Source organism: Penicillium psychrosexuale (genome assembly GCF_028828465.1).
Source record: "Penicillium psychrosexuale strain IBT 29551 chromosome Unknown utg000004l, whole genome shotgun sequence".
In the NCBI taxonomy this organism is placed as follows: domain Eukaryota; kingdom Fungi; phylum Ascomycota; class Eurotiomycetes; order Eurotiales; family Aspergillaceae; genus Penicillium; species Penicillium psychrosexuale.
In genome coordinates this window covers 2,269,907-2,290,938 of record NW_026643189.1, presented here as the reverse complement: position 1 = coordinate 2,290,938, position 21,032 = coordinate 2,269,907, and the positions used below count along the sequence as shown (strand labels likewise).

Sequence of the window (21,032 nt, the reverse complement as noted above, 5' to 3'; positions counted from 1 at the left end):
ACCTCGATGGCTCGCTCCTCCGTCGTTCAAGAATATGCACCGCCCGCCCCGACCCTCACCGTCGACTACAAGTCCCTCGCCGAGCTTCAAAACCTACAAATAGCTCGTCCACAAGGTTATCGGGTATCATGGCACGCCAATCCAGCCGTCGAGCCTTACCACTTCGGCCAGTCACATCCAATGAAGCCATGGCGCCTCACCCTCACTAAACAGCTCGTCATGGCATACGGTATGCACCACGCCATGGATCTGTATCTCGCGCGCGCAGCGACCTACGAGGAAATGGCCGACTTCCATGAGAGAGACTACCTCGACTTCCTCCAACAGATCATTCCCGGCGACATGGACAACCCCGAACAAGCAGATAACGTGGTGCGCTTCAATTTCGGCGACGACTGCCCCATCTTCGACGGGCTGTACAGCTACAGCTCGCTATACGCCGGCGGCACTGTCGACGCCGCGCGCAAGCTCTGCAACAACCAATCCGACATCGCAATCAACTGGTCCGGCGGCCTCCATCACGCCAAAAAGGCCGAAGCCAGCGGCTTCTGCTACGTTAACGATATCGTCCTGGGCACACTCCAGCTCCTCCGCCACCACCCGCGCGTCATGTACATCGACATCGACGTACACCACGGCGACGGCGTCGAGCAAGCCTTCTGGTCAACCGACCGCGTGCTCACAGTTTCCTTCCACAAATACGACAAAGACAACTTCTTCCCGGGTACCGGTGCACGCGAGGACACAGGCCCCGCACACCCACTCAACCCAGGCGCCCACCACGCCATCAACGTCCCGCTCAACGACGGCATCGACGACGAGTCCTACATAGCACTCTTCAAAGAGGTAATCGGCGCATGTATGAAAACCTACCAACCAGGCGCAATCGTTCTACAATGCGGCGCCGATAGTCTGGGCTGCGACCGACTAGGCTGCTTCAACCTGAACGTGCGCGCGCACGGCGCCTGTGTCGCATACGCCAAGACCTTCAAGCTGCCCATGATGGTCGTTGGCGGCGGCGGCTATACCCCGCGCAACGTCTCGCGCGCGTGGGCGCACGAGACCTCGATTTTGCTCGAGGCAGAAAACATGATCGACCCCGTGATCCCGGAATCTGTCGCCTTCCGTAACCACTTCGGTCCTGATTTCTCGCTCTTCCCGCCCCTGTCGGAGATGCGCAAGCTTGATAATAAGAATCCTCGCGCGTACCTGGAGGGCCTTGTCGAGGCGGTCCATGAGCAGCTGAGGTACATCAAGGGTGCGCCTAGTGTCCAGATGAGCTTTATCCCACCGGATATATTGGGTTTGCGTGAGGATACCGAGAAGGAGATTGAGGAGGAGACCCTTCGGGTTGAGGAGGAGATGGAGGAATATGAGGGTGGTGGGTCGATGTCTGCTGCATCAGCGGCGGCGGCTGGTTCTGGCTTGGCCTATACTGGCTCTGCTGGTGCTATCCCGCGGCCTAATCGGCGGCGGGATCTAGAGCGTGGGGCTGGATCCAGGGGGGAACTGTATTCATGAGCTTTCCCAGTGCGGCTTTACGGCAGGTCCTCCCAGGACAAAAGAATGGTTTGACGCGGCGTTTTGTATGTATTCGGATAACGGAGGGGAGTTTCGGTTGTCTTTGTATGGTAATATTTGGTGGCATGGGTGGTTGCCATCTATTGTGATATCCCTCTCTTCTAGGAGAGCTTTGTATAGTAACGGACAGAGAAGACGCAAATTTAATCGATCAGTCAATACTACGGACTTGAACAAGAGAGGCAAGAATCCTAGAGTAAACGGGGAGATTTATCAGAGGTTCAAGATTCCAGGTTCTAAGTGTATAAAATCCCTTTCAGATTCCCGTGACTCTTGCTTGTTCTATTGTTCCACATCTCCCTTATGCTGCATTGAAACCTTGCTACGTACCTCTTCCATCTCCCTTAGAGATGTGCCCATGTTCAGTTGAGATGTATGATTTTGAAAATTTTTGAATTTTTAAATAAAATCAGATCGGGTATCCAGCAATAGGAGCGGCATGATGACCGAGAAAAACGCTGTGTTGAAACATCAGAGGGGCAGAGAGGGCTATCACAATGGGTCGTGCCGTCGCCTCGAGTTGTGGTTGTGCTGGGTATTTCTGCGCAGGTTGACTACGTCATGGCAGAATGAGAGGAAGATAGGAAGATAGGGAGATAGGAAGAGAGGAAGAGAGGAAGAAAGGGAGTGTGACAATACTCCGGGATCATTCAGATGTGAGAGTGAGAGAAAAAAGGCGACCTTCGCAACCGACCAAGTTGGATTGGGTCGGTGATAGCATGGATTGGGGGCCCGGGGGTTGGGAGTCGGACGCAATGGTTGGGGGCTGACTTAGGAGGTTTCCTGGGCGTCTACAAACTGCTCCTCTTCTGATGTTTGACTATCTTTCCGTTCCACGATGCTCTGGTGGACAGTGGTTTTCGTCTCGGAGTCTGCGGGTGCGGCATTAGCTGGTTGTGGAGGGATATGCCTGATATCCTAGTTCGAGGGAGCGATAGGGTGGGGATGATGCGGCGGTATTTGAAATTGGGATGACTCCTTCTGACCTTGGACGATGGGAACGATGGATAGTATCTGCTCGGTGGCGACCTGGGGATTTTGCATGTCGCTGGGACTGTCAGTTATTGTGTTGACTGTTGGAGCATTCGTGCTTACATTTGAGCATTGATTATCCAGTCGAGGTCTTCTTCGCCTTCATCCGGGCCACCAGGGCCGCCTTGGACGGCACGGAAAAGGCGAGGGTGCCAGTCGATTCCCTCGTCGGCGCGCTTCGCGGTCTCGTCTCGTTGGCGGTCTTCGATCTTGGTCTTTTCGTCCGTTGCAAGTATATGGTTCCGGGCCACAATCGCTTCAACCGTATTGTGCCATAGCCGCTGCGATTCCCGGTCTCCTTGCTGGTCTATGGGGCGGACCAAAGGAGGTGAATGCTTCGCGTGCCTCGCGTCGAACAAAACGTCTTGTTTGTGGGTCTGCTCTGGGTCAGCGTTGAATCGGGAAGAAACCTCGGAGGTAGGGGGAGCGTACATGGACATCTTTCAAATACATCTCCCCATTCCACAATCCGGAGAGTTCATATAACACCTCCCCGGTCTTTTCATTCTTGATAGTTCCCCCAATTGCGTTATAAGTGCCGGAGAAATATCCCTTGGTCTTGAACTCGATATCGGCCACGAGGTGGTTCTCGGGACAACGCACGTAGCTGTGATCGCCAAGCTCATACTTCATTTTTCCGAATAGAATGCCGCGCGCATACATATTGGGTTGGGTTAGAATACTGGTTTTGGTTAGTGACTGAAAGTCCGTAGAAAGCGGCGCAACATACTATCGTTCACCCTTTTCTTTATCCCCGTGGCTCATCAGGCGCAAAATGGCAATACCTTCCATAATACTGGCCGCGGAGTTGCCCAAAAACTTGCTGCGGGGCTTGAGTGTTCCATCAATGCGAATCTTATGGTCCGGCGCTGCGAAGAAATAGCTCGACTTTGGCGGGTGGTGGGAGGTCTGTTCGGAGATGTAGTAGGCGCGGGTTCCGTCGGGATAGTCCCAGTAGCAGGTGAAAGTCTCTCCAAGAATGGGGTTGAGCGGCTTCTTCACTCCTCTATGTAGGTATTAGTATGTGTTCCTAGACAAACAGCTAGCGGGCGACATACTGTGGTTTGATGTGCCATCCACTCAGGTAAAATCTGACCACGGAGACAAAGCGCTCGACCGGGTCCTCAATCTCCGACATCGGGAGGAGCGTTTCAGGGTGCGCCATGAAGCTATTAAGACCGTTGTGTTAATCGATATATCCGAATATTAGGTAGCTCCAAGCTGCCTGCTTGGAGCGGGGTGTGAACGCACTTGGTGATCCGCTCTAGCATAGACCGAGGCTCGAGGATGAATGTCGGCAAGACGACCCGACTCAGGTCGGCGCCAGGCCGCAGCTGAGAAATGATATGTGAAAGAACTGCCCAGGCATATCAAGTCAGTTGTGTGTCTGGGGGGTATCGAGGGTTTGGACGCACTATTTCCCTGCTCTGGCTCAACCACCTCATCCTCCCCACTTGCCGGAGAATCTTCTATAGATGATCTGCCTAGATTGGCGTTAGTTGCCATGCTGATTGCCATGTTGAAATGCTTTGAATGTATTGAATGTATGACAAAGGGATAAGAGGCGAGGGTCAAACTCACTGGCCTGGGAGGTACGGCGGAGATGCGGGACAGGCATGGCTGCGTTCGGAAGTGAATTATACGAAATGCCCTTTAAGCTTTCAAACATTTATGAAAATATAAAGAAGAACCAGAGAACCAAAACACAAAAAGAGAACGTCTGAAACCCAAGACAGCTGACTTGGGGCGGAAATTTCGGGAACGGGCTTTTTTTTACTATGGAGAAGTGGAAAAAGGGCAAAAAAAACGGATTTGCGTAGTTCAAAGGGAAAAAATCGAAAAAGACACTAAGAACGACACTAAAAATTACACAAAAAGATATCCAAAAAGATATGCGAAATGCAAATTACACATGCAAATGCTTAGGGCTAGTGACGTATTTTTCTCACCTCTCCTTCAAGATGAATACACTCAACCCCCAAGATCGTCAGTGAGGGGCATCTGGCTTGGCGGGGACTACAGGATGTACCCGTTCCTTGGGCTGCATATGTATCTTATGCTTGGTACCTAAGTTATACCCAAGGAAAGGAGAATCTTTCTTTTCTCTTCCTTTTCCCTCTATCTTCTCTCTCTTCTCTCCCTTCTCTAATCCACAGACACAGACATCATAGCCGTTCAATCAGAGGTACATCTCCGCGGGTGATCTCCCTGACAAATGCCATATCGGGACGATGGAGCATGACGTGGAAGTGTTCAATCCCGGGGACCGACTTGAGTGACTTCCAGTTCTTGAACCAGACCACCTATGTTGTCAGCCTTTCATCATCTTCATGCTGACTAGCCCCCATACCTGTTCGGGTGGTACCCGAGAGCAAAATGTGTCCTGCACATAGCTCTCTATGGCCGCTCGTGTGCTTGCCATTAGGTCATCTGTGGTTGGGTCATCTTCCAGCTCGAATTTGGTCCACACTACCAAGTGGATGATATCCTTGGCAACACCATATGGCCAGTCATTGTATATGATTCGGATATCCTCTATACAGATAATTAGTATTTCACGTGTTCTAGACCCGGTGACCTGCGCCATACCCTCGTATTCGAAAGGGCCACCTCTAGGCTTGATCTCTTCCCAATTATCCCCCCAGCCCAGCCTTTCCTTGACCACAAATCTCATCACGGATGTATACTCCGCTTTGATATGCGCCATGTATTCCAGATACTTGCGCAGCTCGCCTGGGACCCGCTGGAACCGGTCGATCCGGTTGGTTCCTATACAAGTTGTAGTTAGTTAAGTATATCACTAATCACCCAACCAGCAGCTGTACCTATGATCTCCTTCACTTCCTCCCAGCTCTGTCGGGTATACCGGTAATCAGGGATTGAGAGGCATTGTATATTCTTCGGAGATTGGTCACGTAGAAAGCCAGGACACTCGGCAGTCCATTGCGACCGAGGTAAATTGACGAGCCAATATGGGAGACTTTCAGAGGCTTGGCTGTGATCGTGGAAGTGTAGGGCTGCCTCATCGGTGTCGGTCGATTTCTCGTCGAGGGTACCGATTGGGGCGGGTATTGATGGCCGCCTGGAGTGCAGCATTGCGAGTAGATTGAGTTTTGGACTGATCTAGTTCGGCCTGTAGTGAAATATGATATTCTATGTTGTATGCTGAGTGGTGAATCTCCCCCTTGACACGACGTCACTCTGCAGTAGTGCGGAAAGGGGGTATGAAGTCAAGACGTTTCTGGCAGTTGCTTGTCGATCATGTACCCACCGGCGATCTTATTGTACTGACTGATTACGGACATTGGAATTGTTTCAAGTATACATATCGGTGGTTTGTGCTCTCCAATTTGACACAGACTGTGGAAATGAAGAATGGAGAATACCGCCACACAGGGTATAGTAACACATTCACGTGAAAATACAGTGTCTATCTATAGCACTTTCATAATATCTACACAATAGATATCTAGGGCCGGTAGCATAGAACTTGAATCCATATTAGACACAAGACACGGAAAAAGGAACACTTGGAAGGGAAGACTGCGTGGTAAAAGCAAGATGAGAGAAATAAGACATATCAACTCTTCCCTCCCAGATCCTTGATGATGGGGTCGTCCATAGAGATAATAGACACCCCCGCAGTCTCAAGTTCTTCCTTAACAGAATCCCAAGCAGCAGGCACGACACATCTTGTGCCCTCCTCGACAACCCAGCTTTTGAATCCAACCTTCGCAGCATCAAGAGCTGTAGCCTTGACACAATAATCCCCAGCCAAGCCCACAACAAATACATCTGTAACGCCTTGAGCCCTGAGAGCCGCAGCAACATCTAGACTGACCGAATGTTCGTTGGTTCCATGGTCACAGTTTCCGAAAGCATCAGCAAATACAGAGTACATCTCGACTTCCGGGCGCATGCCTTTGCGGACAACTAGATGTTCGCTAGAGGTGTCAATCTCTGGGATAATTTCTGCGCCGGGGGTACCAGCCACACAGTGAACTGGCCAGAGTTGCTGTGGTTTTGTTTCTGATTCCTTTCCTCGAGCGGGATTCTTCATCTTGACGAATGAAGAAAAGGGCTGATTGTCAGGCCCTGGGTGATTACTGGCAAATGAGATATGGTCCTTTGGATGGTAGTCTTTGGTCATGATGCGCACGACAAATCCTGGCTTTGCAAGTAAAGTGTTGATTATCGAGGCAATGCTGCGGCCTCCTGCCACGGCGAGTGACCCATGCTACTGTTGATTAGTATGCGTGCCCTAGTATTGTAGCTATCCAACTCACTGGAGGGCAAAAATCTTCTTGCATGTCCACCACAATCAGGGCTGGTTTGATAGTACTATTTGCTGCCATTTTTGAGTTGGATGTGGGGTAGAGATCTGTTGATGGAGGTTATGGGTAGGATTATGGAGGGATTCAAAAGCTTTACGCCTGGTAAATATTGAAAGATACCCCAAGAGTAAAAGAAGCTGTGACAGAGGCCTTATAAAATAGAGATATCTGGAGAAAAGGACGATGTGTACAACATCACGATAGTTACTCAATGATATTTGTCCGGCAGAATATTACCTCCCGTTAGCTCTTCTATCCAGGCGGAAGAGCAGGCGGTAACTCCATGACTAAGCCAGGGCACTAAAACGAAGCTTTTCAACTTTCACCAAACTTGCTCTTCTCTCCTCTTCCAGGGCTACGGCCCCATAATCATTTGAACTGGATAATGAGTGATAACTACAAGGTATGTGTGTTGTATCCCCTTCTCCTTCCCTCAACCTGATGAATATATTATTGGAGCTGTCTGAGCTTTTGCTATGCGGATAAATTCATATACGCTTTTTTTCTGAACTTGTGTTTTCACATTTCGTGTCACGAAAGAACAATCCCAAATCAGTTGCTAACGCGTCTGATAGTCAACAGAATATTGTAATCTCAAAAAACCTCCATGATCATCGACTTCCAAAATCCCTCTAGAAACAACAACCCCTTAGTCTCTCTCTCTCTATTATCATCTCCATAGTCTCCCATCAAAATGGCATATGATCCCCGCCGAACAAACTCGGGGACTTCAACTCCCCAACCTCCTCCTCCCCCTCCACCACCAGAGACATCCACACAAGCCGACATGGCCTCAGCAGCCCAAGCCCTAGAAACAGCCAACCCGGCTGGCGCAGCCACAGACTCGTACAAGCTCAAGTTCTGCACAGTCTGCGCCTCAAACAACAACCGCTCAATGGAAGCCCACCTCCAGCTCTCCGGCGCCCCAACAGCCTTCCCCGTGATATCCTTCGGCACAGGCTCCCTCGTCCGTCTCCCCGGCCCGTCAATCACCCAACCAAACGTGTACAGCTTCAACACGACCTCCTACAACCAGATGTACGAAGAGTTGTGCAGCAAAGACGAGCGTCTGTACCGCGGCAACGGCATCCTGAACATGCTCGACCGCAACCGCCAGCTGAAGTGGGGGCCCGAGCGGTTCCAGGACTGGGTGCCTGGCGTCCCGCGCATCGACAACCTCTCCAAGGGCGACAAGGGTGCGATTGGAACGGAGGGTGGAGTCGTCGATGTCATCATCACCTGTGAGGAGCGCTGTTGGGATGCTGTTGTCGATGATTTGATGAATAAGGGCAACGCGCTCAATTACCCCGTTCATGTCTTCAATGTCGATATCAAGGATAACCACGAGGAGGCCTTGACTGGTGGAAAGGCGATTCTTGATCTGGCCAATCATCTGAATGAGGCTGCTGTTGCTGAGCATCTTGTTCATGGCTCTGAGGGCTGGGCAAACGGGACTGGCCCTGCCCGCCAGAGCTTCGACGAGAAGGTCCCTGAGATATTGGCGGATTGGCAAGAACGATATCCCAATTTACCGGCTCTGTGGACTTTGGCTTGGCTTTAGTTCCCCGCCTATGTTGTGATCTTGCATGGGTATCTATTTACCTACAGCCATCCTAAGAGAATGGTTTAATACCAACGATTTACAGGTTCCATATAGCAAGTGTGGTCCAGTATCGTATTATTTCATGCATGTTATACAACTAGTTATACAACCAGAAAGGGGTATCGCGCAAGAAGGAACAACAACGAAAGCAAAACCACTCAAAGACTCGGACTATCCTCCTTGGGACCCTTGTCATCTTTGATCCATTCATCCTCATCCATATCCTCCTTAGAAACATTTTCGTCTTTGATCTCCTCCTTAGTGTTTTGATCCGCAGAAAGTAGTTTCTCTCTTCTCTCTCGATACCACTGATCGAGACAAGCTCGCCGCTGCGCCTGGGTCATGCCCTCAACAACGAGCGCAAACTCCGTAGCGTCAGCGTACCCAAACCGCCGCGCCATACTACAAAACTGGCGACGTATGACATCCTCCGGAGGATGATACTTGAATCGCACAGGTTGCTCCGTTGGCTGAGAGTAAGGCTGCGAGGACATGAAGACCTGACGGTCACCTGTCGTGTCATTTGGAGCAAGTTCCGCACGACGACTGAGGTCTTCCTCGACACGCGACGAACCGATCACTTCGTTATTGAGATGGGTATATTCCACGCCTGCGCTTGCCAGAATCGCTTGAACGGGGTCGTGCTTATGCGGTGTTGCCATTGGAAGACCGGCGGAAGGCTTGTGGTCTTTTTCTTCGTCCTCGCCGCAGATCATCGCCGCGATTTGGCTCATTGCTTCGTCTTCGGATTTCATTGGTCGGTCGGTGTAGTCGTGGCCTTCTTCTTCTGCTTTGAGGTCTATGTCCACGACCTGTACCCCCGCACGGCTTTCGGCGACATTTGTTCTGTTGACGATATCGCGCAGAACGATGTTTGTGTTCTGGTATCCGAAGAAATTTTTTAGACCAAATATTTCACCCTTTTGGTCTTTCTTCTCTTGGACGCCTTTGAAATACCGACGCTCGGAGCTTGCATTGTATCCAATGTTTGCCTGTTGCTGCTTGTAGATCTGTCGAGCGTAGACGATTTCTTCGATTGTGCCGGCAGATATAAGCCGGAAGACTTCCACATCGCGAAGTTGTCCTATGCGGTAGGCCCGATCCTGAGCTTGCAAATCGTAGGATGGGTTCCAGTTTGGATCAACGACTACCACTTTGTTTGCTGAGGTGATGTTCAACCCAACACCACCAGCCTTGGTTGATATTAGGAAGACAAACTGTCGCGAGTCGGCATTGAACTCGTCTACAGCCTTTGAACGGTCAGGTAAACTCATAGATCCATCCAGGTAGCTGACGTTGTAGCTAGTGTGATGAAACAACATTTGCAACATCTTGAGAAGACGCACGCTATGCGAAAAGATAAGGACTTTGTCCCCATTCGAATGCCACCACTTAAGTAACTTCCGTAGAACCTTCCACTTGCCGCAAAACTCAGGGTTGGCGTAATTGACGATCGAGTCGCGCGAGCGGTAAAGATCTTCCCATTGTTCAGGCAGCGCAAGTTCCAGATAATCTCTATCTTTTTCCTGCTTCTCTTTCGGGTCTGCACCTTGTGGGATCAGAATTGCCAGATGATTACTGAGCTTTTGAAGCACATTAATAGCAGGGAACACATAGGATTGCCAGCTAGGAGGGTCCCTATCGGGGATAAAGCGGCGACAACACCAGCCGGCCTTCTTGCCGGATCTACAATCGCATGGTTCTGTAGATGTCTTGATATAATCGACGATGTCACTGTCAAGGAAATTCTCGTAGGCCTCGGCTTGTGTCTCAGTCAGAGGACAGAAGACAACCCGATCGACCTTTTTGGGCAGCTGATCCGCAATCAAGGACTTCATCCTCCTGATAAAAAATTGTGGAAGCAAATTCTCAACTAGCTTCTTGGCTGTTCTTCGTGCTCTGCTGAGCTCGCTCAGAGTGGCGTCGTGCGATTGTCCGATCTTCAGTGGCTCCGATATTTGTGCCTTCCAGGTGCTTACCGGGCCCAGAACACCAGGGTTAGTCCAGTTGAGAAGGGTCCATAATTCTTCATATTTGTTCTGGATGGCCGTGCCGGTGAGCCCTATCCGACATAACGCATTGATCTCATTCATGGACTGTGTGGTCCCCGACTTGCGCTCCTTGATCTTGTGGCACTCATCTGCGATGACGCAGTCCCATTCAATCATATTGACGGCGTTTTTGTTGTTCATATAAGTGGTATATGTTGTAATCAGGACTTCCACCCTCCCTGACTTCGCGGCATCGAGAGCAAGGTCCTTGTTATCCCCGTGGTAGCTTTCAACATGCCACCACCCCCAGCACGCAAACTCAGTCTTCCAGTTGGCGATAAGGCTTCCCGGGCACACGATGAGCGTGCGTGGATACCAAGCGCTGTCGTCCGATCTGCGTATCTTTCGCATGCGCTTTGCGTCCCGTTCGTCGCCTGTTTTTCCATAGGCAGCGGTTAAGAAAGCAATCACCTGAATGGTTTTTCCAAGACCCATGTCGTCTCCTAAGACGCCACCCTTTTGGTATACAAACAGCTCGTGAAGAAAGGCAACTCCTTCCACTTGATACTGCCGCAACCACTGGGCGATCGGGGCGGGTATAATACCCATCGAATAGGGAAGTTGGATGTCCTTGTACTCCTGCTTTCGGGTATTATCCGGAAAGACAGGTCGTTCTTGCAGTTCTTCAAGCCGTTCATCATCCGAGAAGTCCACATCCTCATAGGTGGGTGGTAGCTTCAGTCCATGATCTTTCAGATGTTCGAGCCTCTGGTCGAACTGGCTGCGGCGGCTTTTGAGGTATCCAGGTAATGTATTCTCCATTAGGTCATCATCTGAAGATACCTCGCCCCATTGTTTCAACGGCCGCTTTGGCTGAGGCGTTGGTCGCTCTTGTTTTATTCGACCAACGATTGCATCTCTCCTGGGCGTCTTGGCTTTGCGAGTTGCTGCAGCATCTTGTTTGCGCTTGAGGGATTTGCGTTCCTTGAACTTCTTGTACGCTAGCTCGCCATCGTTGGTATCCTCCTCATCGCTGTCCACGGGCTGGATCTTTACAGCACTTGATGACTCGGAAAGATGAGTGCGCGACGATTCGGGTTTAACCGGTGTAGCAGCCCCGTGTTTCAGACCGGAAAATCTGTCTTGAGAGAATGTGAGCTGTCTGTCAAACGCGCCGAAGAGGTGTCATACCCCTAGCGGTCGGAGTTGCATAGTGCGTCACCTCCAAGTCGTCATCATCTGAATCAATGATGATGGCCTCGTCAGTAATCTCGTTATTAGCCATGTTCTCTGCATTTCTGAAAACACGACTCAAATAGTGACAGAGCGTAGGCCGAAGGGAGTACCAGACTGTCGCGAAACAGCGTCAGGTACGGCACGCGATAACGGCCATGTAGTGAATTTGAAACTGTTCGCCCAAGAAAGCTTCAATTGACCATCATTTAACACATAGCTTGGTAACCTGCTTTTTCTTCTTTCTCAAAAAGAATTTAGTTGCTGTTGATATCTCCTAAATGCTCAAATAAGTGGTTGAAATGGTTCTTTCTGGATTTATAGAGTTGGTCGACAGGGTCACGTGTAAGAGAACCAGAGAAAAAGATGCTCTCATTGGTTTGGCATTCGATTCTTTGCATATGCGACAAAGTCAACGTAAGTCGAAGAGAATATTCTACGTCTGTCATTTCTCAATAAAGGAACGTCCGACTGACCTAAGCCCACAGAGAACGCAAAATAAAGCTTGACTTCCCGCTTGACATACCCTCTTTTCGCTCAAGACAACTCTCGTTCTTATCAGAAAAGCCGCAAAGATGCCGCTAGACACCTCGACGACATATCCCCTGACGCGGCTTCGCCTTGATGGCCGTCGCTGGAACGAACTCCGCCTGCTCCAAGCTCAGATCTCAACCAACCCCGCCAGCTCGGGCTCCTCATACCTGTCCATGGGCAACACATCAATCATGTGCTCTGTTCACGGCCCTGCCGAGGGTCGCCGAGGAGATAGTGGCGCTGCAGGAAGTGGCCATGCAGTCGTGGAGGTGGATGTCAACGTCGCTGGGTTCGCCGGCGTAGATCGCAAGCGGAGAGCCGGTGGAAGTGATAGGTATGCACCCTCTTACGCTTTCCCATTTCACCTTCCTGCCATAGGGAGATAGGGAGATAGTTACGGTGGCATCAGACTAGATACAGATACAGCCAATGCTAATCTCCCGGGGACTACAGACAATCAACGCGAATCGGTACAATCATCCGGTCAACCTTCCAGTCTCACCTCCACACCTACCTCTATCCCCACAGCACAATCAGCATCCATATCTCCGTTCTCTCTGCCGATGGCTCACTGCTCGCCGCGGCGATCAATGCCTGTACCCTAGCGCTCGTGGATGCTGGAATCCCTATGCCAGGACTACTCTGTGGCTGTACTGCAGGAATGAGTGGTAGCGCCTCTACACCGCGTGACCCGCGACATGACGAGCTTGACCCACTGCTGGATCTGTCGCTTCCAGAAGAACAGGAACTGCCTTCGCTCACTGTTGCGACGACGACAGCGGTGCCCGTTGGCGAGAACAATATGGACGACGATGAAGAGGCAATGAAGGTGTGTGTGCTTACTATGGAGTCTAAGGTGCATGCTACGTACCTTGAGACAATGTTGGCGGTCGGGATCGATGGGTGCAGTCAGATTCGCGAGTTGTTGGAAGGTGTCATCAAAGGATCTCGGGGGTGACGCAAAAAAAAAGAAAAAACAAAAAACAAACAAAATCAAAAAGGAGATTCAAACGAGAGAATAGTTCAAGTTGATACCCTCTGTCTTACGTTTAATGTTACCAGTTACAGCCCAAATCCGAGAATTTGCTCAAACCACCTCGCCGCTAAGTTTTTAGGGCCAAATCTATAAATCTGCTCATATTGCTCCCATTAGGGCAGAGTGACGGTGAAGCGCTCCCCTCTTCTATTCTATCTCCTATTCTCTCTTCTTTCTACTCCTTCATATATTTTGTACTGCTTCCCTTCAGTTTCAATCAACACGATACTATCTCGATTCGGTGCTCCTAAGGTCCTCAATCAACATCAATCATGGACATGGGCGGGATGACCATGTCAACGGCCACTGCCACAGCCTCGGCAGCGATGGCCAGTGCCACCAAAGCGGACGTGGGACATAGTTGCAAAATATCGGTCCGTCTAATATCAATCGCACATTCACTACCTTGTATGGATTCAAGCTTACTCACAGTCATGATCAGATGCTTTGGAACTGGTATACAATCGACTCATGTACGCAGCCCTACCTATAATCCCTCTGCACAAGGCTACAAAGCTAACTAAACCAACCTAGGCTTCCTCGCCAAAACATGGCACATCAGGACGCGCGGCATGTTCGCCGGCTCCTGCATTGGAGTGATCTGCCTCGTATTGAGCCTTGAGTTCCTCCGCCGTCTAGGCCGAGAATACGACTCGTTCATAGTGCGCCGAGCCCGTCTTCGAAGACTCTACATGTCGGACTCTTCTACCGCGCAATCCATCTCCAACGTCCCCCTACGCAGCGAAGAAGACACCACCAAGCCGTCCGGCAACTGCTGCGGCGGCAACGCAGAGATCGACGCTAGGTCCTCCGCAGACGACGACATCATCACTCCTGTGTCGGGTGCTCCCCAGAACGGAGCGTCGAAAAATAAAGCTTCTATCTCTGCTACTACGCCGGCTAATTGCATTCGAGATGTCGGCGGCCAGCGCATCGAGAGACAGGACGCTCTGCTTGCCCCGTATCGTCCGTCGCTTGTTGAGCATTCTCTGCGCTCGCTGCTGCATATGACGCAGTTTGCTGTTGCGTACATCATCATGCTGCTCGCTATGTACTTCAATGGGTATATCATCATCTGTATCTTCATTGGTGCTTTCCTGGGCGCGTTCATCTTCTCCTGGGAGCCGGTGGACTTGAATAAGGAGTAAGTTGTTTCGTTCAACTACTATACTTTCACCAGGGCTAACATGGCTTCTTTCTTCTTCAGGTCAGATGCTACGTCTGTCACTAAGTGCTGTGGTTAAATGCCTGGGCATGGTGTGTTGTCTTGACTTGCGTTCCAATTACGATTTGATTCTACTCCAGCATCTCTAGATGCGTCTGATATCCCCGGTATTTGTTTTCTCTGTCTCAAAATGGCAGAGGGTAAAATGCACTTGCTCGTGTCCACAATTATTGTTCCTTGTTTCTGTGCTTGTCTTTTGTTCTCACCTGTAATGCCATGACGTATGAACCATCTCTTCTATCTCGATTACTCTCTACTCAAGTGCCCTCTAACAATAAATGAAACAGACTTAATGTAGAGCATGCATCAACCATTACTAATATCATCTGACTAGTTACCAAGGTACTAGGTTATCTATTGGAGGCGGTGGAAACCTTTTCCGCTAAAAAAAGAAAAACCCTGCCGCACGCGGGGTAAGGTGATGTAGTTAGCCGCAGACCCCGCCGAGTGATCGAACCACCACACCATACGTGGGGTTCTTTGCTGGGAGAAGGCCTGGGAAGGAATTGCAATAGGAGAATCTGGATACTTTCGTGCTTTGCCGTGGATTGACTCGAAATATGTCTAGGTTGACATGCAGGTTTTAGGAACTTTGGCTCCAAGGCTATATCTAGAAAAGTCGTCCTTACAAAACTACTAATTCTCAAATTGAACATTAAGTCCCCACGACAGATAGGAATGTATGAGCTAGCTTGGTAGAAACTTTAGATTACAAGGCGCAAAAGGGAAAGCCACCTATGCTAGTCCCACGCCGCACTAGAGCGTTGGGAAAGAACCAAGTCCATGACGAAAAGAAAGACGTTCATCCTCCCAACACCCAACTAAATCTCCAGAATGAGCTTTTTAGTTGCCACCGCAGTTGACGATGGTGGGCTTGACAGCGGAGCGGATGGAGCCGGAGGAGGAGCCGAGGGCCTCGATCTCCTTGACAACCTTCAGGGACTCATCATCAGCGACCTCGCCGAAGACGACGTGCTTGCCATCGAGCCACGAGGTGACAACGGTGGTGATGAAGAACTGGGAGCCGTTGCTAGAAAAGAAGGAAACGGTCAGTATGGTTCTCTGGATGTAGACCAGCCGGGATACAAGACTAAGACTTACGTGTTGGGGCCAGCGTTGGCCATGGACAGAAGACCAGGGCGGGTGTGCTTGTGAACGAAGTTCTCATCGGGGAACTTCTCGCCGTAGATGGAGCGGCCACCGGTACCCTATTCCGGTAAAATCAAAGTCAGATACCGAGCGTTAAGCGGTTATCAGGATTAGAAAAACTTACGTTGCCACGGGTGAAGTCACCACCCTGGAGCATGAACTGGGGGATGACACGGTGGAAGGAAGAGCCCTTGTAGCCCTCACCCTGCTTGGCGTTGCAAAGCTCAGCGAAGTTCTTGGCGGTCTTAGGGACCTCGTTGGCGTAGAGCTTGAAGTTGATGCGGCCAATCTTGGCTAATGAGGAGTTAGCATCAGTTTCAATTCCAATTAATGAGACATGATGTGAAATCTCCAAGCTTTGATGCTAGCATTGAAAGCTGGAGGTTGGAGACAGCAAGGTAAGGCTGGAGCGCGGAGGCAAAAACTCCCTGCCCCGCCGGAAACGAGAATAACAGGAAAACTTACGGGTAGAGGAGCCAGCAGGGGCGTACTGGACCTCGAAGAAGGCGGAAGTGTTGGGGGCGGACATAGCGGCGGTTGATGAAGCGAAAGATCGGGCAGCGGGGTGGAAGGAAGTGCAATTGAAGAGGGAAGAAGAGAAGAGGGAAGAAGGTGGGGTTATTGACCTCAGTCGGCAGAACATGGTGAGGGGCAGGGCGGAGCGGGTGAACTCGGGTGCCGGGCTACTTTGGGGTTAGCTTGTTGGGGTTGACTTAAAGACCACTTGTGCAGTTTCTGCCTGAGGCTCCACTTTGGAGCTTCTCCAGACTTCCAAAGGGGAAAACATCACTGCCTCTGTTGCCTAATGATGTCTCCGAAAGAGTCTGAAGCAGAGTGGATCTTCTCTCTAGCCTTCAGATGAAAAGGGACCAATCGCACTTACAAAGGATATAGATGATGAGGAATGCGAATTAAGGAAGTAGAAAGAAGGGAAAAAACGAAGCTCAACGCCAGAAGGCGTCTAGAGCTCCGAGATTATGTAATGTCTTCCGGGATATCCCTTCCGAACTAGCAATCTTGGCTACAAGAAGACATGCATCTTCCGAGGGGGAAACTTGCATTGATTTATTGGTATAGTCATTAAGTTGAAGATGTACAGGGTACTTTCATTTTGTATGCATCCAAATGCAAAGAAATGATAGCCCGACACCAGCAAGCGGTCGTGAGATAAAATAAAGAGGCACGAATCAACATGAAATCAGGCCGAAAAACCTAGATGACCAATACAAAAGGGCTAAAATAAAGTACAAAGAATAGGAAAATGTAGAAGAAAGAGAAATGACAAAAGGGCAAGAAAACCCATAAATGCCACACATGTCGGGACATCGTTTCGACATTGTCCGCTCGTTGCCATAGATAAATAGTCGCTGAAAAGCAAGGGGCAAAGAGGAAGGAATATAAAGAAGAATTTGAGGGGAAAGGAAGACAAAATGAGTAGCCCCGAGCTCATGCGATGAGAAACAATGCTTCGGATCAAGCTCATTTACCGGAAGTCATCTTCCTCGCCAGTAGCCACCGATGTGGCCTCAAGCCGCTGAACAAGGTCTTTGATCTGCCGAGCGATCTCAAATGCAATGGGAGGCAGTTTGTTCGTGAGCTCATGCAATTGCTCCGGGGTGGTGGCGTCCTGGCCCTCACCAGCAGTGGCCGCCAACCGGCCGCGACACTGGTCCAATGCCGCGATGACTGGTTCAGATGTCTGCCGCAAAGTGATGTCTCCGCTGCGTTCGCGCATCAACTGCTCTGTAGCGGATACCACATTCGCAACAACGTTCGAAATGGCAGATACGTGCGTCTGAACAGTCTGCAGGTTGTCCTCGGCTCGGATACTGGCCACCAAAGCCTGGATTTGTTGGACCATGCCATCGGTCTGGTCCTCGACATAGAGCTAGGATCATCCGTCAGTAAATCATTCGTTGAGCGGTATTATCTTTCTCCGGTCGACTCACCTTAAGTTCCAACACCTCATGATCTTCTTGCACATGCCCCCAGCCATGATTGAGGTCATTAGTCGCGCCATTCTGCGCAGGGTACTGAGAGTCATCTGGACGACTCATAGCACTGTAGACGGAGTTATTGCTCATCCGCTTTTGACTGCCAGATGTACCAAAATAGTCGGGGAATTGGTCTTGAGGTACATCCACCTCATAATCTTCATCTTCCAGCTCATCTATAGGCGATGCCTGGATCTTCACCACCCGTATCAGGTCAACAATAGCGGTGCAAAGATGCGAGGCCGCTGCATCAAGGAGCGACACCGGGGATAAACCACTAGAGCTAGCGAAGTTGCGGGTAGCGGTGATCATGTTGTTTGCTGTCGTAGACACCTGGCCCTTGACCTTTGCGCGCAGAGCAGCCGACCCATCCACCGGGATCGGGGAATATTCCACGTCCTGCAGAATATGGCGAACTGTTACAATGACCATCTTGATGTGTTGGAGCACCACATGCGATTCCTCGAAACGCGCAACTCGCAGGAGCTCGTCCACAGATACCTGGAACTTAGTAACATGGATATCTTTGACCAACCCGTCGGCTTGCACCAACTCATGCTCTTTGGCGACAAGACTTGCGTCGGGCCGCGAGTCGGCGAAACCACCAGAGGACGTGCGAAGATGCCGCAGCTGCGCCTTGACCTTGGCATAACGATGCTTCCATTCGTTGGCATCTGCCTCGAGTCTGTGCACCTCATGCGAGAGCTGTTCTTCGCGCTCCCAATTAGACTGACTCTCGGCTGAAAGAGTCTTCATTTCCGTCAGGAAAGCCGCTGCCTCGCGGCGGACCTCGTTGGTCACCTGTTTCTGCTGCTGCAACTCTGCCTGCAAGTTCTGGTGCTGAGTCTCTAGATCAACATAGCGCGCTTGTAGACCCGCATCATCGACACCCCGGGAAGAGTCATTAAGCTGACTGCGAAGATCTCGTTCCACAGTCTCGTGCTCGGTTCTAACCCGCTCAAGCTCTAGCTGAAGCGAGCTGTTGAGATCCTCGGCTTTTGATACCTTACTCTCAAGATCATGTCGTAACTCGTCCCACTCCTGGCGTTCGTTATGACTGATCCCGGAAGAATCTGCATCTTGTGATGACTGGGCCAACTCCTCATCCTTGGCGCGGACCAATTCTTCCAACTTTTCGATCTTATCTTGGAGAACCGATACTTGTGTCTGGCTTTCTAATAACAATCTCCGCTCACTCTCACCCAAGGTCGTTGTAGTACCCCGTCGGCTCAGAGCATCTAGAGCGAACGCATCACTCCGAGCATCATCCTCATCATCTGGTCCCATATCATCGCTATCCTCTACCATCGTACTCTTATTCGGAACCATAGTATTGCTCTGGAAAGACCGAGGAAACGGACCATCGCCATTTATACTCGGTGGGCCCCCAAGAGAGCCAGCACGCGGAGGAAACGGACTGCCTGGGGGACCACCAGACGGGTACCCGCGGCCCATATGCGGGGGAGGACCCCGAGCAGACTGTTGTGAGGTACGAGCGCTACCAGGGCCCATATTGGGAGGCGGCCGGGCTCGGTAATCTCGGCTGGTGAAATGCGGGAAGCGGCGCTCCAGCTCACAGAAGACATCGGTCGCCAAATCTCGGAAGCGCACGTGGTGGAGCGCAGCAAGCTTTTGGCGGGCATGGTTGCGCTTTTCGTGGAAGTCGCTTCGAGCGGGGAGATAAGGAGGCACGTCCGTACGAGGTGGCCGTCCAGGAGGCGGCGAGGCCTGCTGCCGCCGGATCAATTCGTCGTAAACATCGGTGGAAAGTTCATGGAACTGGGTTGGCGATAGCCGCAGCAGTTTATCTCGGGCCTTATTCGACTTGCCACGGTCGTCGCGGGCTGTGCCGTTCAGGAATCTTTTCAGGACCACGTAGTGCTGGCCCAGGATCTCCTCCATCTGACGATAGCGTCTTCCATCGCGCGGGCCGTCTCCTAGTGTCCCGGAACTGGATCTTGCGGCGACTGAGCTGGGCGGGGATGGGTTACCGCTCCGGATGGAGGGTGATATCGAAGGAGGTGGCCCACTGGGACTTAGCGGTACGCTCGGGACGCCGGAGGTCGGAGGTGTGGCTAGGTTGGCTCGCGATGATGGTGAGAATGGCCCGTCCGACTTTCCATACTGATTTAGTCCCGACCATTCGCTACCATCGACAGAGACAGGCGACATGGCTCCCGAACCCCCATGCATATCAGGCTCAAACTGGGGGTGTTCCGATTTCTCACTATTGAATATTCACACTCGCTGTCCGACGGGGCCAGCTGTCACAGATAATCGATAAAGGCATTCACTTCGTCACGGTAAAAAAACGAAATCCCCTGTATTTCTCCACTAAGATTCCAATCTGAGACAATGTAGCCGGAGGTAGGTGAGGAGTCGTGATTCGCCACGAGGGAGTCGTAAATAGTCGAAGAATACGAACAGCGAAAGTACCAGATCCGAAAGAGTGAAGGACTGGACTGATATGGTGGAAAAGGGACAAACCGAAAGTGCGAAAGTGGTTTTAGTAGCTGAACTCTCCGCAGTTCCCTTACGGCAATACCAGACAGTTACTTCGAGTTCCTTACTCCCCGGGGCCGTACAGTATTTGCGCTACTATATGTATGCATCTACAGGGATTTATGCGTGAGGATATGATCTCAGATCTGATGAGCATTATTTTTCTTTCCTTTTTTTTATGTATTCTTTTTACTTGGCTAACTGCATAACCCCAGGCCATCGTTTTCCTAAAGCTTGATCAATAATAAGATCAATAGTCAAGTCGAAAAGTGGCTATACTCGTATATGATACTTGTATTCTATACCTCTCCCTGCCAAGACCACGGCCCAGGGGAACTCCCCAGGGGCACAGCATACTACTTCGTACACATCTATGTACTAGAATGTATCGAGGAATTACATATCTATAAGTAATGTAGCTAACTTTAAACATGTTCAATAAAATCATATCCAGACATTGACCTTGACATATCTACATGGACTTACCTTCTTCTCCGTATATCAAATTTAATAATAGAACCATCCAAATGAGAAGAATTCAGGAGTTGACGATTCTAGGCCCTTGCCTTGCCCCATAATTTTGTACACCGTATAATTTTGTATGTTGTATGTTGTACCCGACAGTCCACGGGTCCCACCTTGTATTATTTGAGAACTAGGCCTGGAAAACAAATAAATTCTTTCGGTCATATCTATGGGAAGTGTAAAATGTAAAAAAAAATGCCGAAACAACTAAGTACACAATGTGGAACAGCTTCAATACACGCATGAATGCTTTGGAGCATTGGTTATAGGGCTCCCAAGGGAGATGCCTTCAG

At 50.5% G+C, this 21,032-nt stretch overlaps 10 protein-coding genes across 10 annotated transcripts; 6 read left to right on the top strand and 4 right to left on the bottom strand.

Annotated features, from left to right (window-relative positions):
• Positions 1–6: 6 nt before the first annotated feature.
• On the top strand, positions 7–1,521 carry hosA (histone deacetylase HOS2; the record flags this gene model as incomplete). Its single annotated transcript, XM_057187619.1, has 1 exon — positions 7–1,521. One exon carries the CDS (start codon positions 7–9, stop codon positions 1,519–1,521), a length of 1,515 nt encoding a protein of 504 aa, XP_057039322.1.
• Positions 1,522–2,352: 831 nt separating this feature from the next.
• N7518_006691 (OSBP family protein) lies at positions 2,353–4,231 on the bottom strand (the record flags this gene model as incomplete). Its single annotated transcript, XM_057187618.1, has 9 exons — positions 2,353–2,453; positions 2,568–2,629; positions 2,677–2,990; positions 3,046–3,295; positions 3,344–3,619; positions 3,672–3,782; positions 3,865–3,970; positions 4,029–4,097; positions 4,195–4,231. The coding sequence occupies 9 exons, from the start codon at positions 4,229–4,231 to the stop codon at positions 2,353–2,355; spliced, it is 1,326 nt and encodes a 441-aa protein (XP_057039321.1).
• A 547-nt stretch (positions 4,232–4,778) lies between these two features.
• N7518_006690 (GIG1 family protein) lies at positions 4,779–5,709 on the bottom strand (the record flags this gene model as incomplete). Its single annotated transcript, XM_057187617.1, has 4 exons — positions 4,779–4,916; positions 4,964–5,148; positions 5,203–5,382; positions 5,439–5,709. 4 exons carry the CDS (start codon positions 5,707–5,709, stop codon positions 4,779–4,781), a joined length of 774 nt encoding a protein of 257 aa, XP_057039320.1.
• Positions 5,710–6,193: 484 nt separating this feature from the next.
• Positions 6,194–6,968, bottom strand: N7518_006689 (nicotinamidase; the record flags this gene model as incomplete). The annotated part of the gene is made up of 2 exons (XM_057187616.1): positions 6,194–6,850; positions 6,900–6,968. The coding sequence occupies 2 exons, from the start codon at positions 6,966–6,968 to the stop codon at positions 6,194–6,196; spliced, it is 726 nt and encodes a 241-aa protein (XP_057039319.1).
• Positions 6,969–7,641: 673 nt separating this feature from the next.
• Positions 7,642–8,508, top strand: ssuA (RNA polymerase II subunit A C-terminal domain phosphatase; the record flags this gene model as incomplete). The annotated part of the gene is made up of 1 exon (XM_057187615.1): positions 7,642–8,508. One exon carries the CDS (start codon positions 7,642–7,644, stop codon positions 8,506–8,508), a length of 867 nt encoding a protein of 288 aa, XP_057039318.1.
• Positions 8,509–8,708: 200 nt separating this feature from the next.
• On the bottom strand, positions 8,709–11,826 carry N7518_006687 (putative DNA excision repair protein (Rad26L); the record flags this gene model as incomplete). The annotated part of the gene is made up of 2 exons (XM_057187614.1): positions 8,709–11,683; positions 11,733–11,826. 2 exons carry the CDS (start codon positions 11,824–11,826, stop codon positions 8,709–8,711), a joined length of 3,069 nt encoding a protein of 1,022 aa, XP_057039317.1.
• A 523-nt stretch (positions 11,827–12,349) lies between these two features.
• N7518_006686 (exosome non-catalytic core subunit SKI6) lies at positions 12,350–13,266 on the top strand (the record flags this gene model as incomplete). The annotated part of the gene is made up of 2 exons (XM_057187613.1): positions 12,350–12,642; positions 12,762–13,266. The coding sequence occupies 2 exons, from the start codon at positions 12,350–12,352 to the stop codon at positions 13,264–13,266; spliced, it is 798 nt and encodes a 265-aa protein (XP_057039316.1).
• A 520-nt stretch (positions 13,267–13,786) lies between these two features.
• N7518_006685 (high-affinity Cu transporter CTR3) lies at positions 13,787–14,492 on the top strand (the record flags this gene model as incomplete). Its single annotated transcript, XM_057187612.1, has 2 exons — positions 13,787–13,817; positions 13,879–14,492. The coding sequence occupies 2 exons, from the start codon at positions 13,787–13,789 to the stop codon at positions 14,490–14,492; spliced, it is 645 nt and encodes a 214-aa protein (XP_057039315.1).
• Positions 14,493–15,403: 911 nt separating this feature from the next.
• Positions 15,404–16,016, top strand: N7518_006684 (uncharacterized protein; the record flags this gene model as incomplete). The annotated part of the gene is made up of 3 exons (XM_057187611.1): positions 15,404–15,621; positions 15,684–15,785; positions 15,833–16,016. 3 exons carry the CDS (start codon positions 15,404–15,406, stop codon positions 16,014–16,016), a joined length of 504 nt encoding a protein of 167 aa, XP_057039314.1.
• A 1,155-nt stretch (positions 16,017–17,171) lies between these two features.
• N7518_006683 (uncharacterized protein) lies at positions 17,172–18,456 on the top strand (the record flags this gene model as incomplete). The annotated part of the gene is made up of 2 exons (XM_057187610.1): positions 17,172–17,641; positions 18,042–18,456. The coding sequence occupies 2 exons, from the start codon at positions 17,172–17,174 to the stop codon at positions 18,454–18,456; spliced, it is 885 nt and encodes a 294-aa protein (XP_057039313.1).
• Positions 18,457–21,032: the final 2,576 nt, after the last annotated feature.